We start from the raw sequence: 24,986 nt of genomic DNA, 5'->3' as shown, positions 1-24,986 counted from the left end.
TACCCGTTATTTTTTTTATAGAGATAATGAGAACTTATCTGGCTCTGTTTGTTATAGTGCTTAGGATGATGGGAGTGAAAAGCCTAGCAATGGTGCATGTTCATCATGACAGATAACAAAGCTTTGCTTTCTATGAAGGTATGAATAGTCTACATGTAAACTTCTCGGTAGTATAATGAATGGTTTCTGCACATGTAATCGATTTCAAATAGTTAAAAATTATGATATATTTTTGTTGTTATTGTTGTTGTTCATGTTCTTTTTGTTGTTATTGTTATTGTTCAAGACATGTATACCTACATAACATATTACACTGGTAAGGATTCCCTCTTGCAACTCCAAATCTAACTAGAATTCTTCTCTCTTAGTTTTAGTATGAACGAAAGAGTTGTTATGCATAGTTGCATGCTCATGTTAAATTTCCTTTTTCGATATCAAATTAATAAGATTTTACGATCGATAAACTTAATTGAGGAGTAAGAGAATCAAAATCTTATGACAGTCGAGAGTTACGAAGCAGAGACACCTTTTTGAAGTCAATTTAAAAGAGCAAAATTGTATAGAGCTCACCCAAAATGGACAAACAATTCCTCATTGTTCATAGAGCTTGCACCAATAATGGCGTTATCCATTTGCTGAAAGGACACAAGGTATATTTCTACTTTGGACTAAGCTTTTTCAAAGAGGATTTCTCATTCAAGTATATTCCATTATGATCATGGTTTGCATGTACACTCACCTAACAAATGAAAGCTAATCAGCTTGTTGAGAACAACAAAAGCTGCAGAAAGAGAATAATACTACTTTGTTCAAGATAACTCATTTTTCTAACTTTTGATCTGCAACAGCAAACCTTTACATTAAGATGACTGCTGCCAAGTCTAATCAGGCTTAGTTCAAGAGGTGCAACATATTAGATGGGACAAAGCTTGTTCATATTAGAGGCGCTTCACTTCGCCCTCAGTCCTCCGATTGATCCAAGGTTTTGTAGCCGTTTGTCTTCGCATCGCTCGACGAACGATGATACTAATAATAATAATAATAATTATTATTATGGATAAATAAATAAATGAATAAATAATAAACCAAAAAAGGAGTTTTTCTTAGGAATTCGTCCTAATAACAATAATAATAATAATAATAATAGTAAATAATAATAATGATAATAATAACTAGGAAAAAAAACCCAATATTATAGTATGATCGATTAAAGTATCACAATGACATACAAATTCCATCATTCATATGAGGCAAATGACGACGCTTGAAAGCCCAAACGCACGTGAAGAAGCCACCTAACAGAGAACAGCAAACTAAACCAAACCCATCTCGTCTCTGGAGACACACCTCCGTTTATGGTCGATCGATCACCTTCCTCGCATTCCCGTGAGCTGGACGTACATCTCGTTCGCCATGGCCGTGCTCGAGTTCTCCACAGATTGGCTGACGGTCGGAGCCGCCGGAAGAGCCTCATCGTGTTCCTTGTGCGAAGGCCCGGCGGAGGCCGCACTGTCGACGCTCGTGTCCTCCTCCGACTCGGTTGGCTTCACCGCCTGAGGAGGAGAAGGGTCGGCAGGATTCGCGTCCTGCAGCTGGAGAGCGTACTCGAGGTTCCACAGCACGTCGCCCATGGACGGCCGGTCGACCCCGTGCTCCGCCAGGCACTTCTCCGCAGCCTCCACGAACTTGCTCAAGGCGTCCTTGCTGATGCTGCCAGCGATATTGGGGTCGATGATCTTCTCGATCAAGCCCTTCCTCTTCCACTGCAACGCCCACTCCGCCAGGTTGACTTGTTCCCTCGGCAGCGCCGGGTCGAGGGCCGGCCGCGCGCAGAGGGCCTCGAGTAGCACCACCCCAAAGGAGTACACGTCCGACTTGTCCGTGAGCTGCTGGCACCTGAAGTACTCGGGGTCGAGGTAGCCGAAGCTGCCCTTCACCGCCGTGCTGACGTGCGTCTGGTTCATCCCCGGCGCGTCCTTGGAGAGGCCGAAGTCGGACACCTTGGCGATGAAGTTTTCGTCCAGGAGGATGTTGGTGGTCTTGACGTCGCGGTGGATGATGCCCTGCGCGGTGCCAGTGTGGAGGTAGTGTAGCCCGCGCGCGGCCCCGATGCAGATCTCCAGCCGCTGCTTCCACGACAGCGGCGGTAGGTCGCTCCCGTAGATGTGGTCTCTGAAAGGCCCATTGGCCATGTACTCGTACACCAAAATCATCTCCGAGTTCTCGTCGCAGTATCCGATCAGCGACACCAGGTGGCGGTGACGAAGCTTGGACAGAATCTGGATCTCTGTCTGGAACTCGTTGATCCCCTGCTCCGACTGCGGATTCCCTCGCTTGACCGCCACCTTCGTCCCGTCGTCGAGCTCGCCAATGTACACGTTCCCGAAGCCGCCCACCCCGATCACCGCATTCTGGTCGAAGTTCTTCGTCGCGGCCTGCAGCTCCGACAGAGACATGTACCGGCCGAGACCCATTGTGGAGGAGAAGGTGTAGCCACTCCTGTGCGAGCCGTAGCCGGAGCCCTTGCCGGTCATGAAGGTCGAATTGCCCGTGTGGACGGGGAGGAGCCACGAAGAGAAGCTTTCCCTCCTCTGCCAGTCATGGGGTCTCTTGTGCCACTTCATCACCATCGCCCCTAGGCCAGCGAATGCGCCAAACATCATGGCGAACCCGACGGCGGCGACCGCGCGCCGCTTCGCGCTGCCGTCTCCAGCCCTCGAGCCATCGACTCCGAACTCTCCGTCCAAGCTCCCCACCGAGTTGTTCATCTTCAGAATCTCCACCCCGTTGAGCAACGCGTCGATCCTGCCGGTGTCCTCCTTCATGGGACCGATCTGGATGGTGATTCGGCCCGTGGCCATCGAGGCATTCAGAACGAAGTCTTTGTAATAAGGCATCGCGAGGCCGGAGGTGACGGTGGAGAGGTCGAGCCCTGAGATTGCCATCAGCCCATTGATGTACACGTTGAAGTAGAGATCGTTGAGCGACTTGCTGATGATGTCGCAGAAGTGCAGTCGGACGAAGTAGCCGAACGAGGAGTCGACGTCGAAGAACCACGTGACGTTGAAGCTGGGGCTCCCGACGCGCGCGTCCGCCATTTTGACGGCCGTGGCGTACACGGAGTTGGGTGCAATCAGCGGCGTGGTTCCCTCGGGATACTTGATGATGCTGGGGGACACAGACACGGTCTCGGCGGTGGACCTCGACTGCAGGAAGGGCTCGTCCGGCCCCCACGCGCGCCCGAGCGTGTCGTTGGCGGAGGTGACGACCGGCCCGCCGACGTTGATCCGGTAGGCCACCTGGTACGCTGACAGCGAGAGCCCTTCGGTCTGCCCCACGGGCGACACCGTCGAGGCCGTGTTGGGGATGAGCGCGTCGGGGGCGGAGACGACCTCGATGCCGTTAATGAAGGCGACGGAGTTGCGGAGAGGGGAGAAATGGATGGCGAGACGCGGGGAGGTGGCATTGACGAGGTACTCCTTGAGTACCCACTTGGAGGGGTCGTCCACGGTGAAGCTGTGGAGGAGTACGAGGTCGTCCGTGTTGACGGAGAAGACGGCGCCGGTGAGGTCGAAGTCGGAGCTGTTCACCGGGAAGAAATGGAGCCTGATCCAGTGCCAGCCGGGGCGAGAGAGCGTGAAGCTGTAGGAGGTCTCCTCATGGAAGATCCTCGCGGAGAGGTAGATCGGGGAGGGGACACCGGGCGCGGACGGGACCGACGCGCGGACCTCGTCGTGCGCCGAGAGGAAAGAAGCAGACTGCGCGTCGGTCTTAAACGCACGGCCGTCGGGCGTGGTAACCGTGGCGGTCGCCCCGCAGTCGATCAAGAAGTTGTCAGCCGGGGTGAACGGTTCGGAAGGTGCTTGCGGTTGACCGGAGGCGGACGTCACGAAGGCCAAGCAGAGAACAAAGGGGAGGAGGAGGAGGCGTTGGAACCGATCCATTCTAATCGGAGACACTATCATCATCTCAAGCTTCTTCTTCTGCTACCTCTGCCGTCGCTCATATGGGCGGAGGATTGCATCCTTACTCCTTTCTCGATGCCTTTCCGATCCCAGGACGGGGCTCGGGAAGGTGGAAGAAAGGGTGGAGGAGGAGGAGGAGGTAGAAATGGCTACGTAGATGAGGCCTCTGGATTTGTTGGAGCGACCTGCTCAAATCCTTGATCTCGTCTTTGACCTCTACGTGCTATATGTGGAGGCCATAAGAACGGGTCAAGTCGCAGAGAAGAGCGCGGAGTAACCTTCGGCTCGTTCGTAGTTCTCCTCTTTCTCCTCACTTCCATTGCTAAATTATAGTATATCTACAATTAAAATTTTGTCTGTATATTAATAGCTTAACCTTTTGGAATTAACAATATCTCTATATTAAAAATATTTTTACGTGAGTTGCTCAATCATTATTGAGTCGAACAATCATAAGAAACAAAGTTGATAATGCAATGGCATTATTTATACCATCCGAGTGGATCGATGACTGGATCGAGCCGACTCACGATTAGTAAACGATATAACTCTGATGAATGGTCTCGGAGCGCTTATGTCATGTCACTCATTCCAACTTTAATGCACACGAGCTAATCTTTGTCCTGATAGAGGACAAGGTGGTGAGGGATGAAACAGTGGGGCCAACTTCTTCACATGACTGCATGACTGCATTATTCATCAAAATATCTATGAAATTTATAATCCTAAAGCAGACTGCAATTGTAATTATAAGAGGGAATGGAGGAGAAAATAATGGGAAAGAAAAAGAAATAACGTCCTGGGGATCCTCGAGCTTTTGTTGGGTAGCGCCGCGGGGCCCGTGTGGGCACGTCCGTGTCGAAGTAACAGTTCCGAACTGTCCCGTCACGTTTTCGGGACCCCCAAAAAATGTAACGGCGGCACTTATTAAATAATTGAGCCAACAGAAACCGCATTCCTTACTCACTTAGGCTTTACCCGTTTTGTTATCTTTCCTGTGATCGAAGATTGACGGTGGGACCCGGTGGGCCCTACTGTATGGGTGGGAGCGCACGGGCGGTGGACGTGTCACGGACAGAAAGGCCTTGACCAGATCAATGTAACCGTCACGACGCGTGCCGGTATAACCGTTACAGGGAATCCCGTTATGGAATAAAGGGCGTCCCCAGCGCCTGGTACCCTAATAGTTTACCCCTCGAAGAGGCATGGCGGCCTCCACTGAAGGAAGGCTTTCCTCTGTTCTCTCACATAATAAATACGGAGTCGTAACGGGACGGTGCTCAACGCCAAGCACGAGACGAGTAGCAGCAGCAGCAGTAGTAAATTAGCAGCAGCAGCAGCAGAAGCAGCGGTTCGGAGGAGGAGGAGGAGGAGACGAGGAAGCGGACCCACATTTGCTCCTCTCTCGATCAGTCTCCCTTCCTCTGACTAAGATCAGAACAAAACCCGAGCAAAGCAGACGAAAGCGGGCCTCCCCGCTCCTCTTTTCCTTTCTCGTCCCATCTCCTTCGTCAGGAGACCGAGTGCGCTTCTCGAGATCTGCGGTGGAGCAGCGCAGATCCAGCTCGATCCAGAGCGGAGCATGTGAGGGGAAGCGGGGAGGAGGAGGTATGGCGGGGAATGGTGGAGGCGGAGGCAGCAGCTGGGCCGGGGGTGGTGGTGTTGGGGGTGGGGCGGCGGCGTCCATTAGCACGGCAGCGGCGGCCACGGCCATTGGCTCCGTGGAGCCGAGGCTCCGTCCTCCGGAGAGGGTACGCGTGCTGCTTCTCCACACTGTGCTTCTCTCTCGATCTTGGCTCTCGTTTGTTCTTTTTCTGTTTCCCGGGGAGGCCTAGGTTTAGGAGCCGCTCTTCGCGAATTTATTCTCAGATTTGTAGCAATTGCAACGAGAGGGAAATATCTGAGACCATCCGGCACCTCCGTTTCTTTGATGCGGAGATCGGGGTGTCAGATCTAGGGTTCCGGGGCGCAAATCATGCCGACGTTGTGTGTGTGAAGTTTTCTTTGGCGTCTCTGCTTGAATGCTGCCTATTCTGTTGGGGATCGGACCTTATATTGTCGATTTAGGTTTCTAAAGGGGGTTTTCGCTGCTCAGATGTGGGAAACCAACACCGGATCTCTTAATCATTGATTAGTAAAGAGGCCTTGCACAGATCTTCTTCTTGTTAAGCTTTAGGAAGCTGAAATGTTAGGGTTTACATCAAGCAGAGGCACTTCGAACTCCGGTTTTATGCTAGTTACTCCCTTAGACTTGGGATCAACAGTATCGTATCCACATAGATGCTCTCTCAGTGGAAAAGACTGCTTTTTCCGTAGATGCTTTTGTTGGTAAATTAACACATCTTGCTTTAATTTCTCTCTGTTTTCCCTTTACTGAGATGCAAAGTATAATGATGGTATGATGCACAGCTAGAGCTACTGTCACAATCCACCCTTACAACTCTTCCTAAGTGACTAAGGTATTTACTCACTCCGTTAAAAAGCCAAAAATAAATGAGTACTTTTCTTTAATCATCTATGACTTCATCTGTGCACCAAATCCCAGATTTGTCGCCTTCCAGATGAATATACTGAATGATGCAAATTAGTGTTGGCTTGCATCAGAGTTGCCTATTATCCTTCCCCGTCATTACAAGAAGACAGTGAACAAGATGGTTAAACTGGGAAAACATATGCAAAGCTTTTCATGTTTCATTTCCTTGTCATCGAACCTTTGCTATCTACCCTGACATGTCAATTATCATTGTTTAAGTTTATTGCTTTTACCAGCTTGGGTTCGGAAGCTTACAGGTCTCCATTTGTTTTGATTCTCTGTTTTATTTGCAATTTTTTGATTTGTATATATCTATCTGTCTATCTTATCAGTCTTGAATGAACACACTATGTTTGTTTTTAGTGGCTACCGTACAATTCTTCAAATTTTGCATGCTGGGAAGAATTTGTGATGTCTTGCATTTTCAAAAGTTCTGTAACATTCCACATTCCTGGCTTGGCCTCTTGTTATTTGTTTTCATCATAACACAGAGATTGTTGTCCAGAAATTCTACACGTTCATTTCTTCATGAATTGGAACTCTTTTTTTTCATGTTCTTATTGTATGATCACTATCCTATGTTATTTTGCAAAGCAAATGTCATCCAGTTTCATTTAGTTTCTCATTGCAGTAACATAATGTCTTTCAGATAATTAGGTGTATCGAGTCCTATTATTCTTGTTGCAAATACAGCAAAATCCATGTTGTCAATTGGAAGTGGTGCTGTTGAATGTGTTTTGGTAAATAAACTACAGATTAGGCTTTTTTAAAAAAAAAATTTCTTATCAGTAGTCATGTGGTAAATATCTACATGCCTCATATCTGCTAATGTGCTTTCAAATATTTTTATCGTATATTGGTTTAATTTAATGGTCCAAATTAGGAAAATCACATATAGATGAAAGATAAGGTTGCTGCATTTTGTCATGATATTATTTTAAATGAGGCCATGATATTGTAATATTTTATAAGAGTTTGTTTGGACAATTGTTAAACCCCTAAAGATTTTGATGATAGGTGTTTGTCTTTTGAACCAGCATGCAGCTTTTTGAAATAAATGAAGAATATGTATGTCGTTAAATGAAATATTGTGATTGTTCATGTGTTAAAAAAAATTAATGTACTTGGGGATAATATCTGAATCAGTTGAATTTTGTTGTTTAAGTTAGGAATTCTTCTTTGTGTCACATCATATCCTTCTATTCTCACCTTGACTTTTCATTCTCTTTCGATGCCTTTCTCTTTTTGACTATTTAGTTTATTAGTTGTTTGGGGCCTTGACAATATGATGTGATATTGCCTAATATCGGTGGCTGCCTTCGAGTGAGTAGACCAGTCGACTTTGGTCAGACCTAATTCACGGCAAAAGGTCTAATGTCACCCAAGATGCCAAAAGCTCCCGATGTGGTTTTGATTCCGAAACTCATTTCCTTACACAAAGACCGATGTCAGGACGGGTTTTCGATGTGGTTCATTCAATGCTCAAGCCAGATCTCCTAAAGTCGGGGATTTTAGGAAGCAGAGAGAGTGTGTCCGACCTCAATAAACATGCTCCTATTCACCTTTTATTGCCGGTCTTTCCTTGAGTGTTTGCAGTTAAGGAAATATTTTCCATTCCAATTTTTCTGACATGACATATTGATTGCTTGACTTTTCTCATTTTTCTGGTGGTGTGGCAGCTATGTGTTGATGAGTAATGGTTGTCTTCATAGTTTCTATGTCTTCTTGATGTGTTGGATGTCAATAGAAATGTCAAGAATATTAATCAGTAGATGAAACTTGCAGAAATGCTTATTGATCCAGATTAATCAATAGAAATGTCAAGAATATTAAATTGGTATAGTTTTAAACACTTGAATCAATTGGTCAGCATTGCGATCCTATTATGCATGTCTACAGAAGTGATCGACTGATCATTTAAGAACTACAAACCTTGCACGGGAACTTGACCTTCACATGAAATAAATGACATCATAACCAACTGATCTGCAGGAAATGTAAATGACATCATAACCAACTGACACAGGAAATTATAATTATACCATAAGTAACTGATCTTGCCCTTGCTGAAAGCAACTGTAATACAGAATCTTATATTTTAGAATACATTTCTAGATGCCTTGTATGGTTATTACATGACAGCATAATACAAGGCATATGAATTCTTGATATGCAGTATTATTGCATATGAAACAATGTGTTATACAATACGGTTACATCATCATACACCAACATGCTGCAAACGTGGCCCTACAATCATGAAAATGCAATTTCATATGTTGTTTATATTTCTTCATTAGAGCGACTTGTTTGTGCTGCTATATCCGTTTATAGGACATGGTTCATGATAATTAACTAGCTCTACCAATTTCTTATAACTTATTCGTAAATATCTTTTAATATGAGTCTAAATATTTCTCCCTAAGTTCTTTGTTGGGTTGCTGCATATTTTTAACTTTTTATTATTTATACTCCATTATACATTTCTTGTTCGTCTTAGATTACATGTTTGAATATTTTAATATGGACTACATGTTCACCAGCGTATGCAGTTGCATGCCATATATGTCCTATGTGGTACCTTGATTGCTTGATTGTTTGCTGATGGATGCTGTATTTTCTGTGGTTAGTCTCAGGACGTGCTATATTGGCTGGTTTTTTGTGGATTTGTTGGGGCTTGGTTGGCAGGGAACTTAGGGTGGATAATTGTGTTTAAACTCATCCATGTTTAGATCATTAATAGAAGGAACTCTCGTGATACCTTTTCGAATAACGCCAGTCCTAACGAGTGCAAACTGCTGAATTCCACTAAATCTTGTATAAGGACTGCCATTTGAGCTTCAAATTTAAGCTCAGAACTCACTGATTAAACTTTTCTTAGCAAGCTGTCAGTTTGGTTCATCATGCCCCTTAAGTTAGCCTTTTCCATACCCACTATTTTTAAAGAATTCCACACATAATGATAGAGAAAATGTTGTTGAAACCAATATAACATAATAGACTACACGGCGTAGTCATCTTACCACTTGATAATGGTTAATATCTCTTACCTGAGTAATCTTTTATTAGGAACAGCCCGCATGGCCTTTAACACATTCTTTTAACTGATGATCTCACCAATGCCCTAGTAATGACACCAAATATATGGCAAGCCTGCAAAACGTCTGTTGTCATATCATTACTTAATGGTATTTGACCAACCTTGTGTTATCCTGAATGCCCAAGATGTTCAAACACGAGCATTGACATGAACCCACTTCACTGTAAATGATATAGGTAACTGCGAACTCTGTATCAACCATGTTACCCATGCTAGGCAGCTCGGGTATTGGCATTAGGCATGGGCATATGTAATTGCATGCCAGCGATCGTACAGACGTACACGGGTTCAATAGTAGAAGTGCTTGCTTGGACACATGATTGATGGACAATTATATGTTAGACATGCATCGGCATATAAACAAGAGGGCATTGTCAAATGTTCTGGCATCATGACAATAGACCACCTGGTATGTTATGCCACAATGTGAAGGCAGTTTTGAACTACCAGAATAAGCTAAAATTCATGAGTTTGATGCTTATATTTCTTTTGTACAAAAAGAAGATTCTGTTTTGCACCTCAGATTGTCATTCTTACAATTCATCAGATAAAGCTTGCAGCATTAAGATTCAGCTTATTCTACTCATGTAGTAGTGTAAAATCAGTTCGTAATGTGAGAATGAAGAAAGAAAAACTATTTGCCTTGTCATCCTTTTCACTCTCAAGGACATCATTTATTCTGAATAATTGAGGAATTAAAGTTTGAAAAATAAAGAAGTTGGACTTTCAACTTGAGCAAGAAATTACAGATATAATAATAAATATCAACAGGTTAGCTTTTGGCAAAATTAAGCAAAACCAACCTAATCATTGCTCTTTCTTTGCCCATACCTTTCTTTTTTCTACCTGCTTATTTATCTTCTTTTTGGTAGTTTAAGACTCAAAGCAAACCAAGACTAGAATTTTAGGCTTCAGAGTAAATATTGTAATTCTTTAGACAACATTTATGGTTCTTCCAGGTATGTTCGGCCAGCATTTCTGTATGATTGATTCAAGTTTGTTGCTGAGTAGGATTGCAGATATGAAGATCTTTCCTTTTTCTACCATCTAATACATGTTTGTTTTTGTGCCAGCGGAGTAGATGGGGAGGCTGCTTTGGTGGGCTGTCCTGTTTTGGATCACAAAAGAGAGGGAAACGAATTGTTCCAGCATCCCGCATTCCAGATGGAAATGCATCGAGCAGTCGTGCAAATGGGCCCCAATCTGCTGGAATTTCTAATGAAAATACAACACTGAACCTATCCATTCTTGCTCCACCTTCATCTCCAGCATCTTTTACAAACTCTGCACTCCCATCGACAGCTCAATCACCCAATTGTTTCTTGTCAATATCAGCAAACTCCCCTGGAGGACCATCGTCAACCATGTATGCAACCGGGCCATATGCTCATGAGACTCAATTGGTCTCACCACCTGTGTTCTCTACCTTTACTACCGAACCATCAACCGCTCCGCTAACCCCTCCACCTGAGCTTGCTCACCTTACAACTCCCTCATCCCCGGATGTGCCTTTTGCTCGTTTTCTGTCATCATCACTGGATCTTAAAGGTGCTGGGAAAGAGAATGGAGTGCATTATTTGTCATCAAGTTATGGGGTCGGAAGTGATCTCCAGGCAACTTATCCACTTTATCCTGGCAGTCCTTCTAGTAGCCTTATATCACCTGCCTCGGGAACTCCTAGAACTGGGCTATCTTCACCTTTTCCTGAGCAGGATACTCCCGCACAGTGGGATGCTTCTGCATCTGCACATGACTCTCCCTGTTCCAGGAGTGGGGCATCAAAGCTGTTTGGGCTGAATTCCTCTACAACCAGGAATTTCATTATGTGTCCTGATTCCAGCTTCTTTTACTCTGCAACATCTGCGCAGTTTCATTTGGACCAGGCACAACAATCGTATCCTCATGCTGGAGGGAGGCTTAGTATTTCCCGGGAAGCAGATGTCTACTCCAATGGTGGAATTAGACATAATAAAACTTGCAAACAGGACGTGGAAGAGATTGAAGCCTACAGAGCGTCCTTTGGATTTAGTGCAGATGAGATCATCACTACCCAGAACTACGTGGAGCTATCTGATCCTGTTGACGTGTCCTTTACCATCACTCCATTAGCAAATGGTAAAACTGGAATGGAGCAGTACTCTGCTATTGAGTTTGATGACAAAGGGAAAAAGGTGTCCGATTTGCTGAATCCTGTTAGTCCAAAGCAAATGGCAGTTCTTCATGCAGTTGCAGTTGATGGCAAATCTGATCAGAACAACATGCATGCAGGTAACCTTTCCACCATGCTTGCATTTCTGCAATCTGTTACTGAAAATTGACCCAAAGGGAAACACTGCTGTCTGGATCATACAGCATCAGATGAGTTATTTTCTATTGTATATCATATAAGCCCTTGTCTTTTATACTATCCAGGTGCGGAACCAAATATTCAGACTGAAGACACCTCTGCTGTAGCTGATGCTAACCCTGACACAGATGGTGGCGAGGACAGTGACTCAAGGGCCTCGGACCACCGGCTCGGCAAGCGAGCTCAGCCGAGACAGTCTTTCTCAGATGCAGAAATTGATTATCGAAGGGCAAGAAGCTTGAGAGAAGCCAATGCCCAACTGGCCTGGCGGAACACATTGCCTTAGCTGACCTACTTCCTTGCTAGTTAGGGAGGGATGATCAAACTTGGTAGTCATGAACCTGTTAGGGCTGGCATGGAATATGTTCTCTGTTGACTCTGCATGGCGATTAGTTACTGATAGTGCAGGGCTATGGTGGTGATCGGTGAATTCTACTTCTGATTCCGATCCTGTAGCTATAGGTCTTAGCCTGTGATGATTAAGACACTAGTCCTGGTGATTGTTGTATAGAACTCTCTTGTGGGCTATATGCTATTTATGAGATGTAGTTGTTGTTTTCAGGAATGCTAACCGTAGAAGAAATCTGCAGCTCACGATGACACTGAATTGCTTTCCTACTTCTCGGACCATCCTATCGATTTCTTCAATACAAGACTCACTCATGTCCTACGACTCTCGAGGGTTCTGATTTCATGTTTGATTAAAAGGTTGCAGCAGCTTTGCTTCACATGCCCGACTCTGCTTGCTTAAGGTTGCGCTGTTATCAGAGACGATTCATCAACCTAAACGTCAGATCTAAAGTTAACTGTCTGGAAGCCAACACATGCAACAAAAAACCTCCGTCCAAAAAGGCCTATCCATATCTGACACATAAAATTCATTACTGACTGTTAATCGAGGAAGCTGGACACTGGCAAACAAAATCGTATAAAAACCCTGGTACAAAACGTAATTACTTCTTCCCTCTCGGGTCCCTAACAGAGCATGACATGACCAAATAATAAATCTCTGAAACATCATATACTAGAAGCTGCAGTAACTAATAAGAACCCCCTAATACGAGTAGGAACCTTCTTCCCACGCTCCTCGATTACTTGAGGGGTATGAACCTGGAAGAGTGAGTGGCACCAATCCCGGGCCTTCCATGCTTCACGGGCTTATATGAGATGGAGAACTCCGCCAAGTAATGACCAATCATCTCAGGCTGCAGGCAACAGAGATGAAAACACATTCATTTAATTGCAGGAATAGACCCTCCTGAACAACCAGCATCTTTTATCTTATGGTGAACTCATACAAAATTTGAGGTTAAATCACCAAAAAGATCTTTGATATATCACATGATACTATTGGGTCCAGCAGAACAATGATATGTCAAACATACAAGACAAACATGTCTCAAAAGTGTTCCCACCGTGTCGGAACAAAGAAGTTACCTTGATTTCAACCTGGTTGAAGGTTTTGCCATTGTAGACACCAATGATGCTCCCAATCATCTCCGGGACTATTATCATGTTTCTTAGATGGGTCCTCACAGGCTCAGGTTTTTCACCAGGGGGAGCATCACGCTTCTGCAAAATTTTAAATCGTAACAAATAAGAGAATTTGTGAGGAAAGACAAATACAAAAAGAAATATATGAACAATCACAGGGTTCTATTTGCAAAAAGAAAGACAAATGAATGACAACTATGGTCAAGTTGGCTAATTTTGCTTTGCAATTTGCAGATGACAATGACCGGATATGGCTTACTACATGAAAGAGCAAGCTCATATGGATCCCAAAAGTTCCAAAGATCAAAGAGTTGGCTCTGACACATCAAATGTCCTTTTCGTATGCATTCACCTCACATCAGGATTAAACTAACTCATTTTGATGGTGTTCTGTTCATTCTTTAAAATTGCCTATATGAAAGTGTATTTGATTTCTATCGTACAAAGAACTGCCCATATATTAAGCACATATATTTTCTCCGTACAGAACCAACACATGCACATCTTCAAAAATATTTTCTACGTGTGCAGGAAAATTTAGTAGATATATATCATGCAATAATTCTACTTCACAGAAAACCTTCACATTATATACATCATATCAGTGACTAAGCAGAACTTATTTCCCCTCCAAGGATTCCCTTCATAATTTTATTGCCTGACTAATTACATTTCAAACTCAATACAGCAAATACTATACTAGTGACAATCAAGTACTAGGTAACAACGAATCTGTTTGTTAATGTTCTACGGTAATATCACAGAAATGTGTTCTTTCAAACGTTTGTGTCCAAAAATATGTCTTTTAAGTTTCCAGAAATAAATAGGGATATGGCTTGAGCTTAATCATATCCAAATAATCAAATAACATGCTTCGAATGCATTAAAACATCTTCTTTGGAAACAACCAAGTAACCTTGATTGGTTTTCCCCAAATTTATCCAAGATTGATAATGTTCCTATGTTTCAGAACTATAATTTTTTTGCAAGTAAAATCTTAAATAAACATCCATTACTTTAAAATCTCTAAAAACCCACAGCTTTATATCAAAACTTTCATCTGAGCAATTTTCACTAGGTGGATATGTTACTTTCTAGCAGCCGAATGTTCTGACCACAAAGCATAACAGATCCTGAAATTTTCTTACAAAACTATTACTCTCTTATTGTGATCTAAGAAAACAGTAAATCCCACTTATTATCACCCCACTCTAATTGAAAAGTAATATCTAGTTACTATTTTCCTTCATGTCGAACAGTAGATCTAAAACATTAACACTAATTTATAACATCCGGTTGTAATATTTAGTATCCCATGGTATCTTTGTAAATACCTATAAAAAATCAACATTGATATCATTTTCCATTGTTCATCCATGCAGATTGTTTCCAAAACCAATGACAGCAGTCCGATCACAACTTCCATGGTGTATATATTGTGGTTCGTTGGTGGTGCAATTTGTCATGAGGTGCATTTATCACAAATCATCCATTGTCTCTCGTGCCCTATTTGTTTCAATATTGCATATGGATATTTCTGACAAATATGTTGGAAAATGTTCTTTAGTTTGTTCTCCCACTTTGTTCAATATTATAGAGAGACCCTTCTCTCAATTTTGTAGGATTTTTTAAATAAGAAAAGATAAAGCTACTTTCTACTTCGGATTTCTACTTTAACAGACAACAAAACAAGAGAAGCAACATAAAACTGCACCAAACAAGGCGTGTATATATTTATCCCCGCAATCCTAAATCAGACCAGCAACACAGAACAAGAGACTGGTAACAAAAGGGCTAGCAAAATCACATGACAAAATGTGCTGGCATCCTACGACCGAAAACGAAGCTAATTAGTCAACACAAAAGCTGGCATCATACCGCCTTACGAAGCTTCTTGATCAGAGCCATGGGCTTCCTCTTCAGCCCTCTTTGGAACCTGCACGCATCCACCCACCATTAGACGATACAAGCACATCAATACATCCAAAAACGGAACAAGAGACTCAAAAGATAGAGATCTAAACCTTCTGCGAGCACGAGCATCGAAGAGCTTGACGAGCTCATCGAGGCCCATGTCGAGGAGCTGATCGAGGTCGACGCCGCGGTAGGAGAACTTCCTGAATGTCCTCTTCTTCGGCTGTGCCCCTCCCACATCCACCGCGTCCGAAGCATCCGCCTGCTCGTCACCCACGATGAAAGAGAACGAAATCATCAACCGCATCAAAGAGATCGACCGATCGATCGATCGCAAAATATCACAGAACCCATCGACCCAACAGAAGAAAAATCTAAAGATTCAAAACGAAGGCATTCGCAGTAACCATTGCCACCGAGTTCTTCTCCTCTCCGATACGGATTAGGGTTTGCGGCGGTCGTCAGATGCTGCGTAACAAACACCAAAATTAGGGTTGTCGCCATCAGAAAGCGGGCCTCGTATTTATAGGTGCGAGAACCTGTGCTGTCTAATCTGAATTTACCACCTTACCCCTAAACCTTTCGTGACACATTGAGGTCAATATAGTCTTTTAACCATCGGCCCACTGGTCTTTAAAAGGCGGCCTAAAAGCCCGGTTCTTTTACCTCTAACTGGGCCGGCCTCATGTTTCTGTCCCACAGCAAGCATAACTCTTATGTCTCAATTGAATTGAAAGGGAATTGTTTTGATTGATATAACATGCTAGAATTGAGTTCAGTTGTTGTTCTGCAAATCCCTCTATTGGGTTAGAATTAGAAATGTAATAAGAAGAAGAATAACATTTTAAATGCATATATATTTATATTTATATTTATATATAGTTTGTGCTAGGTTGAATTCAAGATTGATCGGGTCGGGTCGAACTCACATCCGAATCGAATCCTTGACACCGCAAGGGCAAAAGTGAAAATTTAACGAATTTCGCATAGCACATAGTCTAATTATGATAAGAACTTTCCTCTACGCACCCGTGAAGTCTACCGCGCCGCCCTGGTCAGCCGCCCACGTGTCTCGACGATTTCCGGCAGTCACTTGGCAGGTAGTTAAGCGGGTAGTACTAATAGTGGTGCAAATTAATTTATGCCAAGCGCAGTTTCCAAATAAATAAACGAACGGGTCCGGTTCGACCACGTCGCATGCGAGATTGGATCAAATGCCGTCAGTCGTTGGGTGGCGGTATCAGCGGCCGACCAAGACGTATCGATCAATCAACCAAATCGATCAATTTTGAGTCGATCAACGAACGAAATCGATCGATTGGCTAGTCTAAATCTTGCTGACGTGGCTCGTGCGGGGTTAGTTATCATTAACTATAGTTTATAGAAAGGGAAGCCCTTCTTCGTTCTCTCCAGAGGGAAGTCGAACTCTTTCTTCCTCGTCCTTTTCTCTCTATTCGTCAAGTCGAGAGCACACTTATGCTTTGGTTCTTCGTCGTCCGGATGGCGGCACCTGGGAGTAGCTCGTGTTCCGTGCAATCCTGCCACCGACTCCTCCTTGTGGCCTTTGTAGCCCTATGTTTGGCTTCTTCATCTTCGCATGGTGACCGGTCTCCCCTCTCCGTCGTCTCGCGCATCGCCTTTGGTTCCTGCTCCAACCAGAGTGCGCCGCAGGTGCCATATCTACCTGATTTTTCTTAGGGAATCGATGACTCTGGTCGCCGCGATCGCAAAACTACCTTCTTTTTCTGCATGTAGTTATTTTTGGCTTATATGGACCGCTTGATTGTTGATGCTATGGTTGCCGGTCTTGAGACAGCCGATTTGGGATGCGATCGTTGACTTCGATCCCCAGGTTTTCGTTTGGTTAGGGGACAACATTTATGGCGACAACAAGCGCCCCTTCAGGGTGCTGGGAAAGGAGAGGACCATCGGGCCGTGGAAGAACGTGCCCAGATTCTTCCCCTCGACGGAACAGGAGATGCGGAGAAGGTACCAGTTGGCTAAGAGCAATCCGGGTTACTCTAAGCTGAGACAGACTGCTCAGGTGGATTCCTCACACCCTGCTGCTTCGTTTGCAGGCTCCAATTCATTTTTTCTATTAGATTTGAGTGTTTTCCATAGTAAAGAATTCCCTCTTTAGATGGCAATATGAATACAAATGCAATTTCGTATAAAGGTTTAGATGGTCCGTGTCTATAATATCAAGAACTTATCTTTCTTTGCAGCATTGCCTATCGAACTGAATTTACTTCGTTGGTATTCTCATTTTCTGTTATGTCATCATTGATTTTCTAGTACGTTTAATTATAGTGCTACCTTTATTTTGCATGCTAATATGTCTGCAATTATACAGCATACACATGAACTCGAGTTAGTCTAAGCTTGAAAGCATCTCTGCTTCAGCAAGAAAAATGATCACAGCTTCCTTTAATATAGCTTTAAGTTTTTGGAAGGATACTTACGAAAAAGGAACCTTAAAAATGGATTTTAGAATAAAATAGAATAAACCTCTTTAACGAACTTTCTTAGATTTACATTGTGTCGCATGAGCTGGTAAGGTATTATAGTTAAAATCTAGGCATCAATTTCTGATGATATTAGGTCTGTGATGCATTTGGATATGTAAATTTTCATGTTTTCTAGTGGTGAAACTCTTGCATAGTGGTCAGCACTTAACTGGGCCAACTGGCATTTCTAATTCTGTTATCTGTGTGTAAGAATATTATCCATCCTTCTGTCTTGTTGCTGCACTATATCACCAGATCTATAGCTATTGCAGGTAATTGGCACATGGGATGACCATGATTATGGGTTGAATGATGCAGGAAAAGAATTCAGTGGGAAAAATACAAGCCAGAGGCTCCTCTTAGATTTTCTGGATGAAGCTGATGATAGTCCCCGGTAAGCACTCACAAATAGCTGATACAAATTTGTCACTCTTGCCAGTGTTGTTTGGAGTTGGTCATTGATCAGTCACAACATCAAGAAGCAATATTATGTCACATATTATCTCTTTAATGCTCCTAAAATGTACATATCAAAACATAGTTCACAGAAAAATGGAGAAAGTTAAATGCATTTTAATTGTTTGTCCTATCTACTGAATGTGAATTACAATGTCGTAAGAAAAACGTGCTTACCTTTGTGTCCTCCATTAATTTTGTTTTATATTTTTCATGTAAATGTAACTTGGTAAGATGTCTTTACATGTTGTTGTCTAGCAGCAAGGTTCTGATCTAGGTGATTGCTCCTATCAAAAGCCTGATATGACAACACTTATACCTTGGCTTCTTTCTTGTAGCCGACAACAAGCTGGGGTTTATACCTCATATTTATATGGTCCCAAGGGAAAACAAGTAAAGGTATGTTAATGAACCTCGGAATTTGCCAAAGGATTTTTGTTATTGTTGAAGGTTCCCTTCCAAGCTCATCATGTCATATTTAATTGTTTAACATGATAAAAATTTAAGCCTCATGGCATTCTTTTTTACTTATATTGGCTGGAGACAATCTATTGGTTACTCTCTTGGACTTTATCAAACAAATTGAATGGCCAGTACCCCAAACATGTAGCTCTTGGACCTTGAATATGTTATAAACATGAATCTATTTCATAGTTTGTCTTTCTCATCATGTATTTCTTTTTTGTATAAGTTGCAATATGAAAAGATAAAAATTTAAAAAAATTATGAAATTTAGATACAGATTTGGCTGTACTACAGGTTATTCTTTTGGATACGAGATATCACAGGGACCCCCTGTCCAGTGATGGAACTATTTTAGGCGATTCTCAGTGGGAGTGGCTAGAGAAAGAATTGACTGGTCCCGAGTCAGAAATTACAATCATCGCATCTTCTATTCAGGTACTAGATACTTATGCATTTCTTTACACTACTACCTTTTTTTTATAAACCTTGGATATTGAATTTGAAGATAGTTGTGGGGCTTCAACATTTTTTTTTGCAATTAAATGCATTTGAGCAATTCACGCAGATAACTCTAGATTGGCACATGCGATAATTGTTATATGTATCCAGATGGCTTTTCTTACAATCATGTTCCATACTTAATATTATTCTCCTATCAATGTTTGATCTATAGGTCTTAAGGTTGAAAAGGTGTTGCCCACTGCCAGAAACTAGGAACCTCTTCACTACTCAGTTATTGCTATAAAATTATGAAACTAGTATCTAATATTTTGATTGATTCTGCCTGTTGTATAAAACCGTTTTCCATGGATAAAGAGGATATTCTAGATCTTTTTTATGTGTTACTTGTCCTTAATTTATTAAAAATGAACAAAGTATCAACTATTTGCTCCATTGTTGGAAAGAGTAAATGCCTGTGGTGGGAGCAGCTGTATCTTGCAATAGCATGATCAAAATCTTGTAGTATGGTAAAAGAAAATTTTCATGATCCAGAAAATGACAACTCAGGTAACATGATTTAAAACTTGTAACAGTGAATGGCTGCGAACAACTTTGCATAAATCCATATGCAAAAATTTTCATAACCTTAGTGTGCAAAATTAGGGAAAGATGTATTCCATTAATCCACAAATTTCAAGAAAGGACAGTATGAATAAAGAACAATTGGCTATAAGTGGTCGAAAAAAATACACTGCTTGATTTCCAGCACTATTCTAGGAAGGGTCTAGTATATACCAATGATTGTTGTACCACCTGAAACAATATGGTATGGGCGGTACGTACTGATCTGAGCATGGATTGATATGTGGACCTCCCCTGTTTTAGGTGGTTCGATTAAAATAATAAAAAAATTAAAAGTGGTCAGCCCCAGTTCATTTTAGCATTAAAAAAAGAACAAAAAGGGAAATTAGGGCTCGTGAATGCGAGGTCTCTTCTCACGTACGATGTCGCATTCCTTGTCGTTGTCTCTTCGCCATTGCGATGGTACTGCTTCTTCACAGGTATGTTGCTGCTGTACTTCTTCTCCTCCTCTTCTTTCTTCTTTTTCTTCCTTCTTCCTTTCTCCTTTTCCACCTCTGTTCCTCCACTGCCCCTTCCTCTTCACCCTCTTTTTCTTCCTCGTCGAAACACTGGTATGCACTGGCATGCCATGTGCCGATACACTAGTACAAACTGGTACGTACCATTCCAGTAGATTGCTGAAACGGGTTTGGTACCCGAAATGGCAAAACTTGGTATATACAACTTAATTGCCTAAGCCACCAGACCACCCACCTGCCAGAGAAACAAAGAACATACTAAATTTCTTCTTTTTTTTTTTGGCAAGGTTCCAACTTTTGGCTTACTATCTATCTTTGACCTTGCTCTGACATGGTATTTACACCTCATAGCATTCTTTTTCTATTGTGTTTTCACTAGTACTTCTTTGTTCAGGTAATATCAAATCTTTCTGCGACTACAGGCCCATTGTTTCATACAGAGTCCTGGGGACGGTTTCCAAAGGAGAGAGAGCGGTTGTATAAATTGATACATGATAGCAAGGCAGGTCACCTTTTATCTTCTGAAGATATCTTGTTCTGTAAGTTGTGATATCGTGTTTGCTATTGGTTATTATGACATGTCAGACTGCTGGATGCTGTTCTTTGGTATTGTAGATAACATGGTGCAATGTAACTGGTTGTGATTCATCAAGCTTGATCTCTGCATTAAGAAGACTTTTGTTTCTGCTTTCCAAGTGTTCTGTTTAGCATAATTCATATTGAGTGGCTGCCTGTATCCCAGAATCTGTAGATGATGCAGCAAAAGAATTTGCTAGTGGCTGCATATACAGCATTAGTTGTTGTATTAGTGGTTGTTAGATTTCCTGCACTTTGTTATTTACATTTTGTATTATATAAAAAAGTATTATGATGTGGTAAAATACTGGTCTTTTACATCGGCAAATGCCAACATATGGAACAAATGCAATAATCCAAACAGTTTCGGAGTTTCTCAGTATGCTATAATTTACTAATCTCTTCTCTATCCTGCTAGCTAAAGTTGCAATTTCATGAGACCCTGGCATAGAAGCTTTGGATTCTGAATAAGCAAAAGAAGTTATGAAAATGGTTGGAAAAAATATTGCAGTAATTAAAAATTGGAAAGAATATACAAGGTAATGCATGTAAGATTGTTAAGACATTATGCAACACAATTAAAAGGGTAGTTAGTTAGGAATTAACATGTTTATGTTCTTCTTGATGTGAAAAGGATATAGAAGGGACAAGAAATAAAGATAGACAAAGACCCAACATGATATATTAGTAATTCGTTTTAGTATCTTAAGTTTGTTGATTATAATTCATATATTTATCTCGAAATATGTAATTAACTTAAAGGTTCTTGCTACTCTGTTAAATGAAAAGAGTAGAAATGATTTGGTTGGAAAGAAAATAGGTGATGATTTTATAAGAATCGAGGGAATTCTGTTGCTTTTCTGAGTTGAAAAAAATAAAAAAAACACAAATGTGGATTTATCTCTTTCAGAGCTCAATAATAGTTTTTTAACCTGAGATGTTGTTTTTAATCATGCAGAGAAGTGGAATATTCTTTATAAGTGGTGATGTTCATTTTGGAGAGATTACCCGTTATGACTGTGGTGGGCAGTATCCACTGTATGACATAACCTCAAGTGGACTTACTCAGGCTATTGAGAAGGTTGTGCCTCCATTTTTTGCTTTTGCTGTGAGAGCTATAGCTTGGTTGACGCGTACTACCATGAGAGTTTCTTCAGTGAAATGCCGATACAAATCATGCACATATGGTATGACAGCCAACGATAATGTTGGAAGCACCATTTTTACTGATAGCTTGGTTTGACTTTATGTAATTGTTATTGAGCACTGTACCCTCATATGGTCCATAGGTTGGAACGTAGGTGTTTGTTTTATGTAACTTAATTTTTTCATCTTGAGTGCATTTTCATGAATTATTTCAGAAGAAAACTGAACATCATGCTAATTGAACAAGTTGTTTCATGAATCTATAATTTTGTTCATCATATTATAGTAATTCAATTTAAAACTTCAGTTTTGAACTAAAAAAGTTATTGTAGTAGGGACTGCTGCATGGAGATTAAATTTTATGAATCTCAAATATAACTTGACCTATTCTATTTTCTCATTATTAGTGTCATAATTCTCACTTAAAGCAATCAGCTGTCAATAAAAAAAAAAATGATGCATTTTTGGTGGAATTTTTTCAGCTCAGCCAAATTTTGGCGCAATTCAGATTGATTGGGATGTTGTACCACAAAAAATCAAAGTTGAAGTGAGGGGCATAAATGGAGATCCTGCTATTGCTGTAGATATTTTGCTTTCTGATCTGCAACCCAGGAACACAAACACTTTGGAAGGAGCATGGCAACACAGACGTTACTGCTCCCTCGAAATAGATCTTCCATGGTTTTGGAGACATTCTTTTGCCTTTACTTTTCTGACGTTGGTATCTGGTATGCACTTCTCATTTTTTCATTGCTATTAGGATGGAAGTAGTATTTAAGATACATGTGGGTAATATGCTATTATGTTGTTACATTGAGGATATAAATGATGTTCATGATTGAATTATGGTGCACCATAAAAGGGCATGGAGTCTTATCACAGAGAAATAATTTAAATTTTAGATCAATGACCAATAAGGATTTGTCTCATAATTGTTATGTTGTTGACCTATTTTAAAAATGTTTTAATGCTGCACCACAAAAAGGTCACACAACAAAGATTTGTCTCATAATCATTATTAAATTATGGTGCACACTGTAAAAGGGCATGTTGTGTGAATTTAGGGAAATCACATGGTAACCATTATCTTACAGAAAAAAGCCAGAATTGTCTTTGTAAATTACAATTTCTGCACTATATAATGATGATGATGATGATGATGATGATGATGATATCCTCTTGTGAAACTGTTGAGCCTTTGCTACCTCCATTTGTCCCTGCTTCATTACAACTAGAATATTTTTGGATTGATTTTTTTTTTTTCTGTTTAAGTAGAACTTTTTTTGTTTGGAACTACATTTTAAATTCATGACTGACTTTGGCATTCTAGCTGGTCCTAAATGATCGAGAGATGGAACCTATGATGGATTCCTGTTGAGTGTCTAACTAGTGTTTTTCACTTTCATACCTTTTAGCAAGGTAGGCAATACCGAATGATACCGTCCTGTACGGGCGGTATGTACCGGTCCGATGACATACCGGTACGCGGACCGCCCGCTACCGGGCGGAACGAAAAATAATAATAAAATTATATATATATATATATATATATATATATATATATATTTTAGAAAAAGATAACATTTGGCGGCGGCATCTTTTAAATAATATATATATATATATAATCTTATATATATATATATATATATATATATATATATATATATATATACCGAGCGGTATACCGAATGGTATATCGCTCAGTATACAGTTTCGTACTGTATCGACTGAACGTTGAAACTTCAGTACGGTACGAAATTGCAGACCTTGTTTTTTAGAATGCCATTGCAGCATTTGGCTCGTTACATTTCACTTTCACACTTTCAACCTTGTTATTTAGAGCTGAATTTAGAGAAATGTACAATCTCACCAGAAAAAATCTCTCTTTTAGTTCTGGAAATTGAATCACCAAGTTTACATCAACTTATCCTCACTTAAGATTTTCCTGAAAATATTTTGCTTTCTTATAATTTAGTGATATTAGTTAAGTATCCTAACCTTTTCATTAAGTTCTAGTTTATGGCACATTGTGATTGGTTGTTATTCAAAGAGTTTCAAGAGTCTTGACAAATCTCAAGAAGGTGCTATCATAAGATCAGTGTTTGCTTCTACCTATGCAGCTTTTATATGGCCAACATTATATGGCTAAATAAAAGTTTGAATTTGTGTTATTTTTGCTTGGCACTTTTTTGGATTTGTATTGACTTACTACTGCAAACAAATAAAGCTTACATGCTTACCTCAGTTAAATAATGGATAAGGCTTGGTTGTTTATGGGTATTGATTAGCTAAATGTACAACAATTCTACATTTCACTCTACATTGTTTCATCAAATATAAGCACTGAGTATTGCTTAGCATGTGAAAGTCTTATATTGTTTATGGAGAACTTTTTTTTTGGTGAAGTTCCTGCACAGTTTACAACACTATGCGCATAGTTTTTCATTCATATTTGAAATAAAATTCTGTTAAATATTTTCTTAACATCTCTTAATATTCATCGCAGTTCTTATTATTGCTTTCGTTCTTTTCGCCTATACCATTGTATCGGTTAGCAAGAAGTTCCTCCGCAAGTTTAAGATCGATTGACAACACACGCAGCAGAGCAGAAGAGAAGAATTCTGCCTCCATCATCATCGTCGTCGTCTTGGTATTCTTAACTTGCAATTCTTAGAAGATCGGGAGGCAGTCTTCGTCTTGGTATTCTTAGCTTGCAATTCTTAGAAGAACGGGAGGCAGTCTTCATTCTCCTCTTGCTTCGTAGAATGACATCGGTTTGTCCTACTAACATCACTTTGCACTTGATTCAGACCATGGTTCAACTTGAATCATGAATTCGTTTGCCTTGATGGCATTTGAAGGCTTATTATACATTTGCTTCAGAACAATGTTAATGCTCTTTCTCTTCTCCAGCATCTCATGCAGGATTATTTGAAGTCTTG

The 24,986-nt window shown here is 41.2% G+C and overlaps 4 protein-coding genes across 7 annotated transcripts; 2 read left to right on the top strand and 2 right to left on the bottom strand.

Moving 5' to 3' along the window:
- Positions 1-1,230: 1,230 nt before the first annotated feature.
- On the bottom strand, positions 1,231-4,150 carry LOC135679280 (probable receptor-like protein kinase At2g21480). Its single transcript, XM_065192816.1, has one exon. The coding sequence runs from the start codon at positions 3,966-3,968 to the stop codon at positions 1,368-1,370; it is 2,601 nt and encodes an 866-aa protein (XP_065048888.1). The 5' UTR covers positions 3,969-4,150; the 3' UTR covers positions 1,231-1,367.
- A 1,067-nt stretch (positions 4,151-5,217) lies between these two features.
- On the top strand, positions 5,218-12,506 carry LOC103992401 (uncharacterized protein At1g76660). Its single transcript, XM_009412080.3, has 3 exons — positions 5,218-5,716; positions 10,672-11,866; positions 12,011-12,506. The coding sequence occupies exons 1-3, from the start codon at positions 5,576-5,578 to the stop codon at positions 12,229-12,231; spliced, it is 1,557 nt and encodes a 518-aa protein (XP_009410355.2). The 5' UTR covers positions 5,218-5,575; the 3' UTR covers positions 12,232-12,506.
- A 282-nt stretch (positions 12,507-12,788) lies between these two features.
- On the bottom strand, positions 12,789-15,858 carry LOC135679279 (small ribosomal subunit protein uS19). The gene is made up of 5 exons (XM_065192815.1): positions 15,761-15,858; positions 15,464-15,615; positions 15,318-15,375; positions 13,383-13,517; positions 12,789-13,150 (listed from the first exon to the last, which is right to left on the bottom strand). The coding sequence occupies exons 1-5, from the start codon at positions 15,761-15,763 to the stop codon at positions 13,037-13,039; spliced, it is 462 nt and encodes a 153-aa protein (XP_065048887.1). The 5' UTR covers positions 15,764-15,858; the 3' UTR covers positions 12,789-13,036.
- A 915-nt stretch (positions 15,859-16,773) lies between these two features.
- Positions 16,774-24,952, top strand: LOC103992399 (uncharacterized). Of its 4 annotated transcripts, none has more exons than XM_009412077.3 (9): positions 16,774-17,024; positions 17,206-17,397; positions 18,124-18,254; positions 18,655-18,715; positions 19,076-19,216; positions 20,717-20,824; positions 21,857-22,085; positions 22,527-22,772; positions 24,551-24,952. In XM_009412077.3, the coding sequence occupies exons 1-9, from the start codon at positions 16,830-16,832 to the stop codon at positions 24,631-24,633; spliced, it is 1,386 nt and encodes a 461-aa protein (XP_009410352.2). In that variant the 5' UTR covers positions 16,774-16,829; the 3' UTR covers positions 24,634-24,952. The 4 variants fall into 4 exon arrangements, with proteins under 4 accessions (XP_009410352.2, XP_009410351.2, XP_009410350.2 ...); XM_009412076.3 differs by having other exon boundaries at positions 17,170-17,397; positions 18,133-18,254; XM_009412075.3 differs by having other exon boundaries at positions 17,170-17,397.
- The last annotated feature ends 34 nt before the right edge of the window (positions 24,953-24,986 follow it).

The sequence above is a fragment of the Musa acuminata genome, chromosome BXJ1-7 (genome assembly GCF_036884655.1).
Source record: "Musa acuminata AAA Group cultivar baxijiao chromosome BXJ1-7, Cavendish_Baxijiao_AAA, whole genome shotgun sequence".
Classification (NCBI taxonomy): Eukaryota; Viridiplantae; Streptophyta; class Magnoliopsida; order Zingiberales; family Musaceae; genus Musa; species Musa acuminata.
Note: the sequence above shows the minus strand (reverse complement) of the source record. Positions and strands in the feature narration are given on the sequence as shown.

What these genes read in the sequence shown, in the direction of transcription:
- LOC103992399 (XM_009412075.3), top strand. Translation starts at nt 16,830, where the DNA reads ATGCTTTGGTTCTTCGTCGTCCGGATGGCGGCACCTGGGAGTAGCTCG. An exon ending in CCAACCAGAGTGCGCCGCAG is followed by an intron (nt 17,025 to 17,169) that starts GTGCCATATCTA and finishes GTCTTGAGACAG; the next exon opens with CCGATTTGGGATGCGATCGT. An exon ending in GAAGCTGATGATAGTCCCCG is followed by an intron (nt 18,255 to 18,654) that starts GTAAGCACTCAC and finishes TCTTTCTTGTAG; the next exon opens with CCGACAACAAGCTGGGGTTT.
- LOC103992401 (XM_009412080.3), top strand. Translation starts at nt 5,576, where the DNA reads ATGGCGGGGAATGGTGGAGGCGGAGGCAGCAGCTGGGCCGGGGGTGGT. An exon ending in GGCTCCGTCCTCCGGAGAGG is followed by an intron (nt 5,717 to 10,671) that starts GTACGCGTGCTG and finishes TTTTTGTGCCAG; the next exon opens with CGGAGTAGATGGGGAGGCTG. An exon ending in TCAGAACAACATGCATGCAG is followed by an intron (nt 11,867 to 12,010) that starts GTAACCTTTCCA and finishes TATACTATCCAG; the next exon opens with GTGCGGAACCAAATATTCAG.
- LOC135679280 (XM_065192816.1), bottom strand. Translation starts at nt 3,968, where the DNA reads ATGATGATAGTGTCTCCGATTAGAATGGATCGGTTCCAACGCCTCCTC.
- LOC135679279 (XM_065192815.1), bottom strand. An exon ending in TCAAGAAGCTTCGTAAGGCG is followed by an intron (nt 13,518 to 15,317) that starts GTATGATGCCAG and finishes AAAATTTTGCAG; the next exon opens with AAGCGTGATGCTCCCCCTGG. An exon ending in TCAACCAGGTTGAAATCAAG is followed by an intron (nt 13,151 to 13,382) that starts GTAACTTCTTTG and finishes TGTTGCCTGCAG; the next exon opens with CCTGAGATGATTGGTCATTA.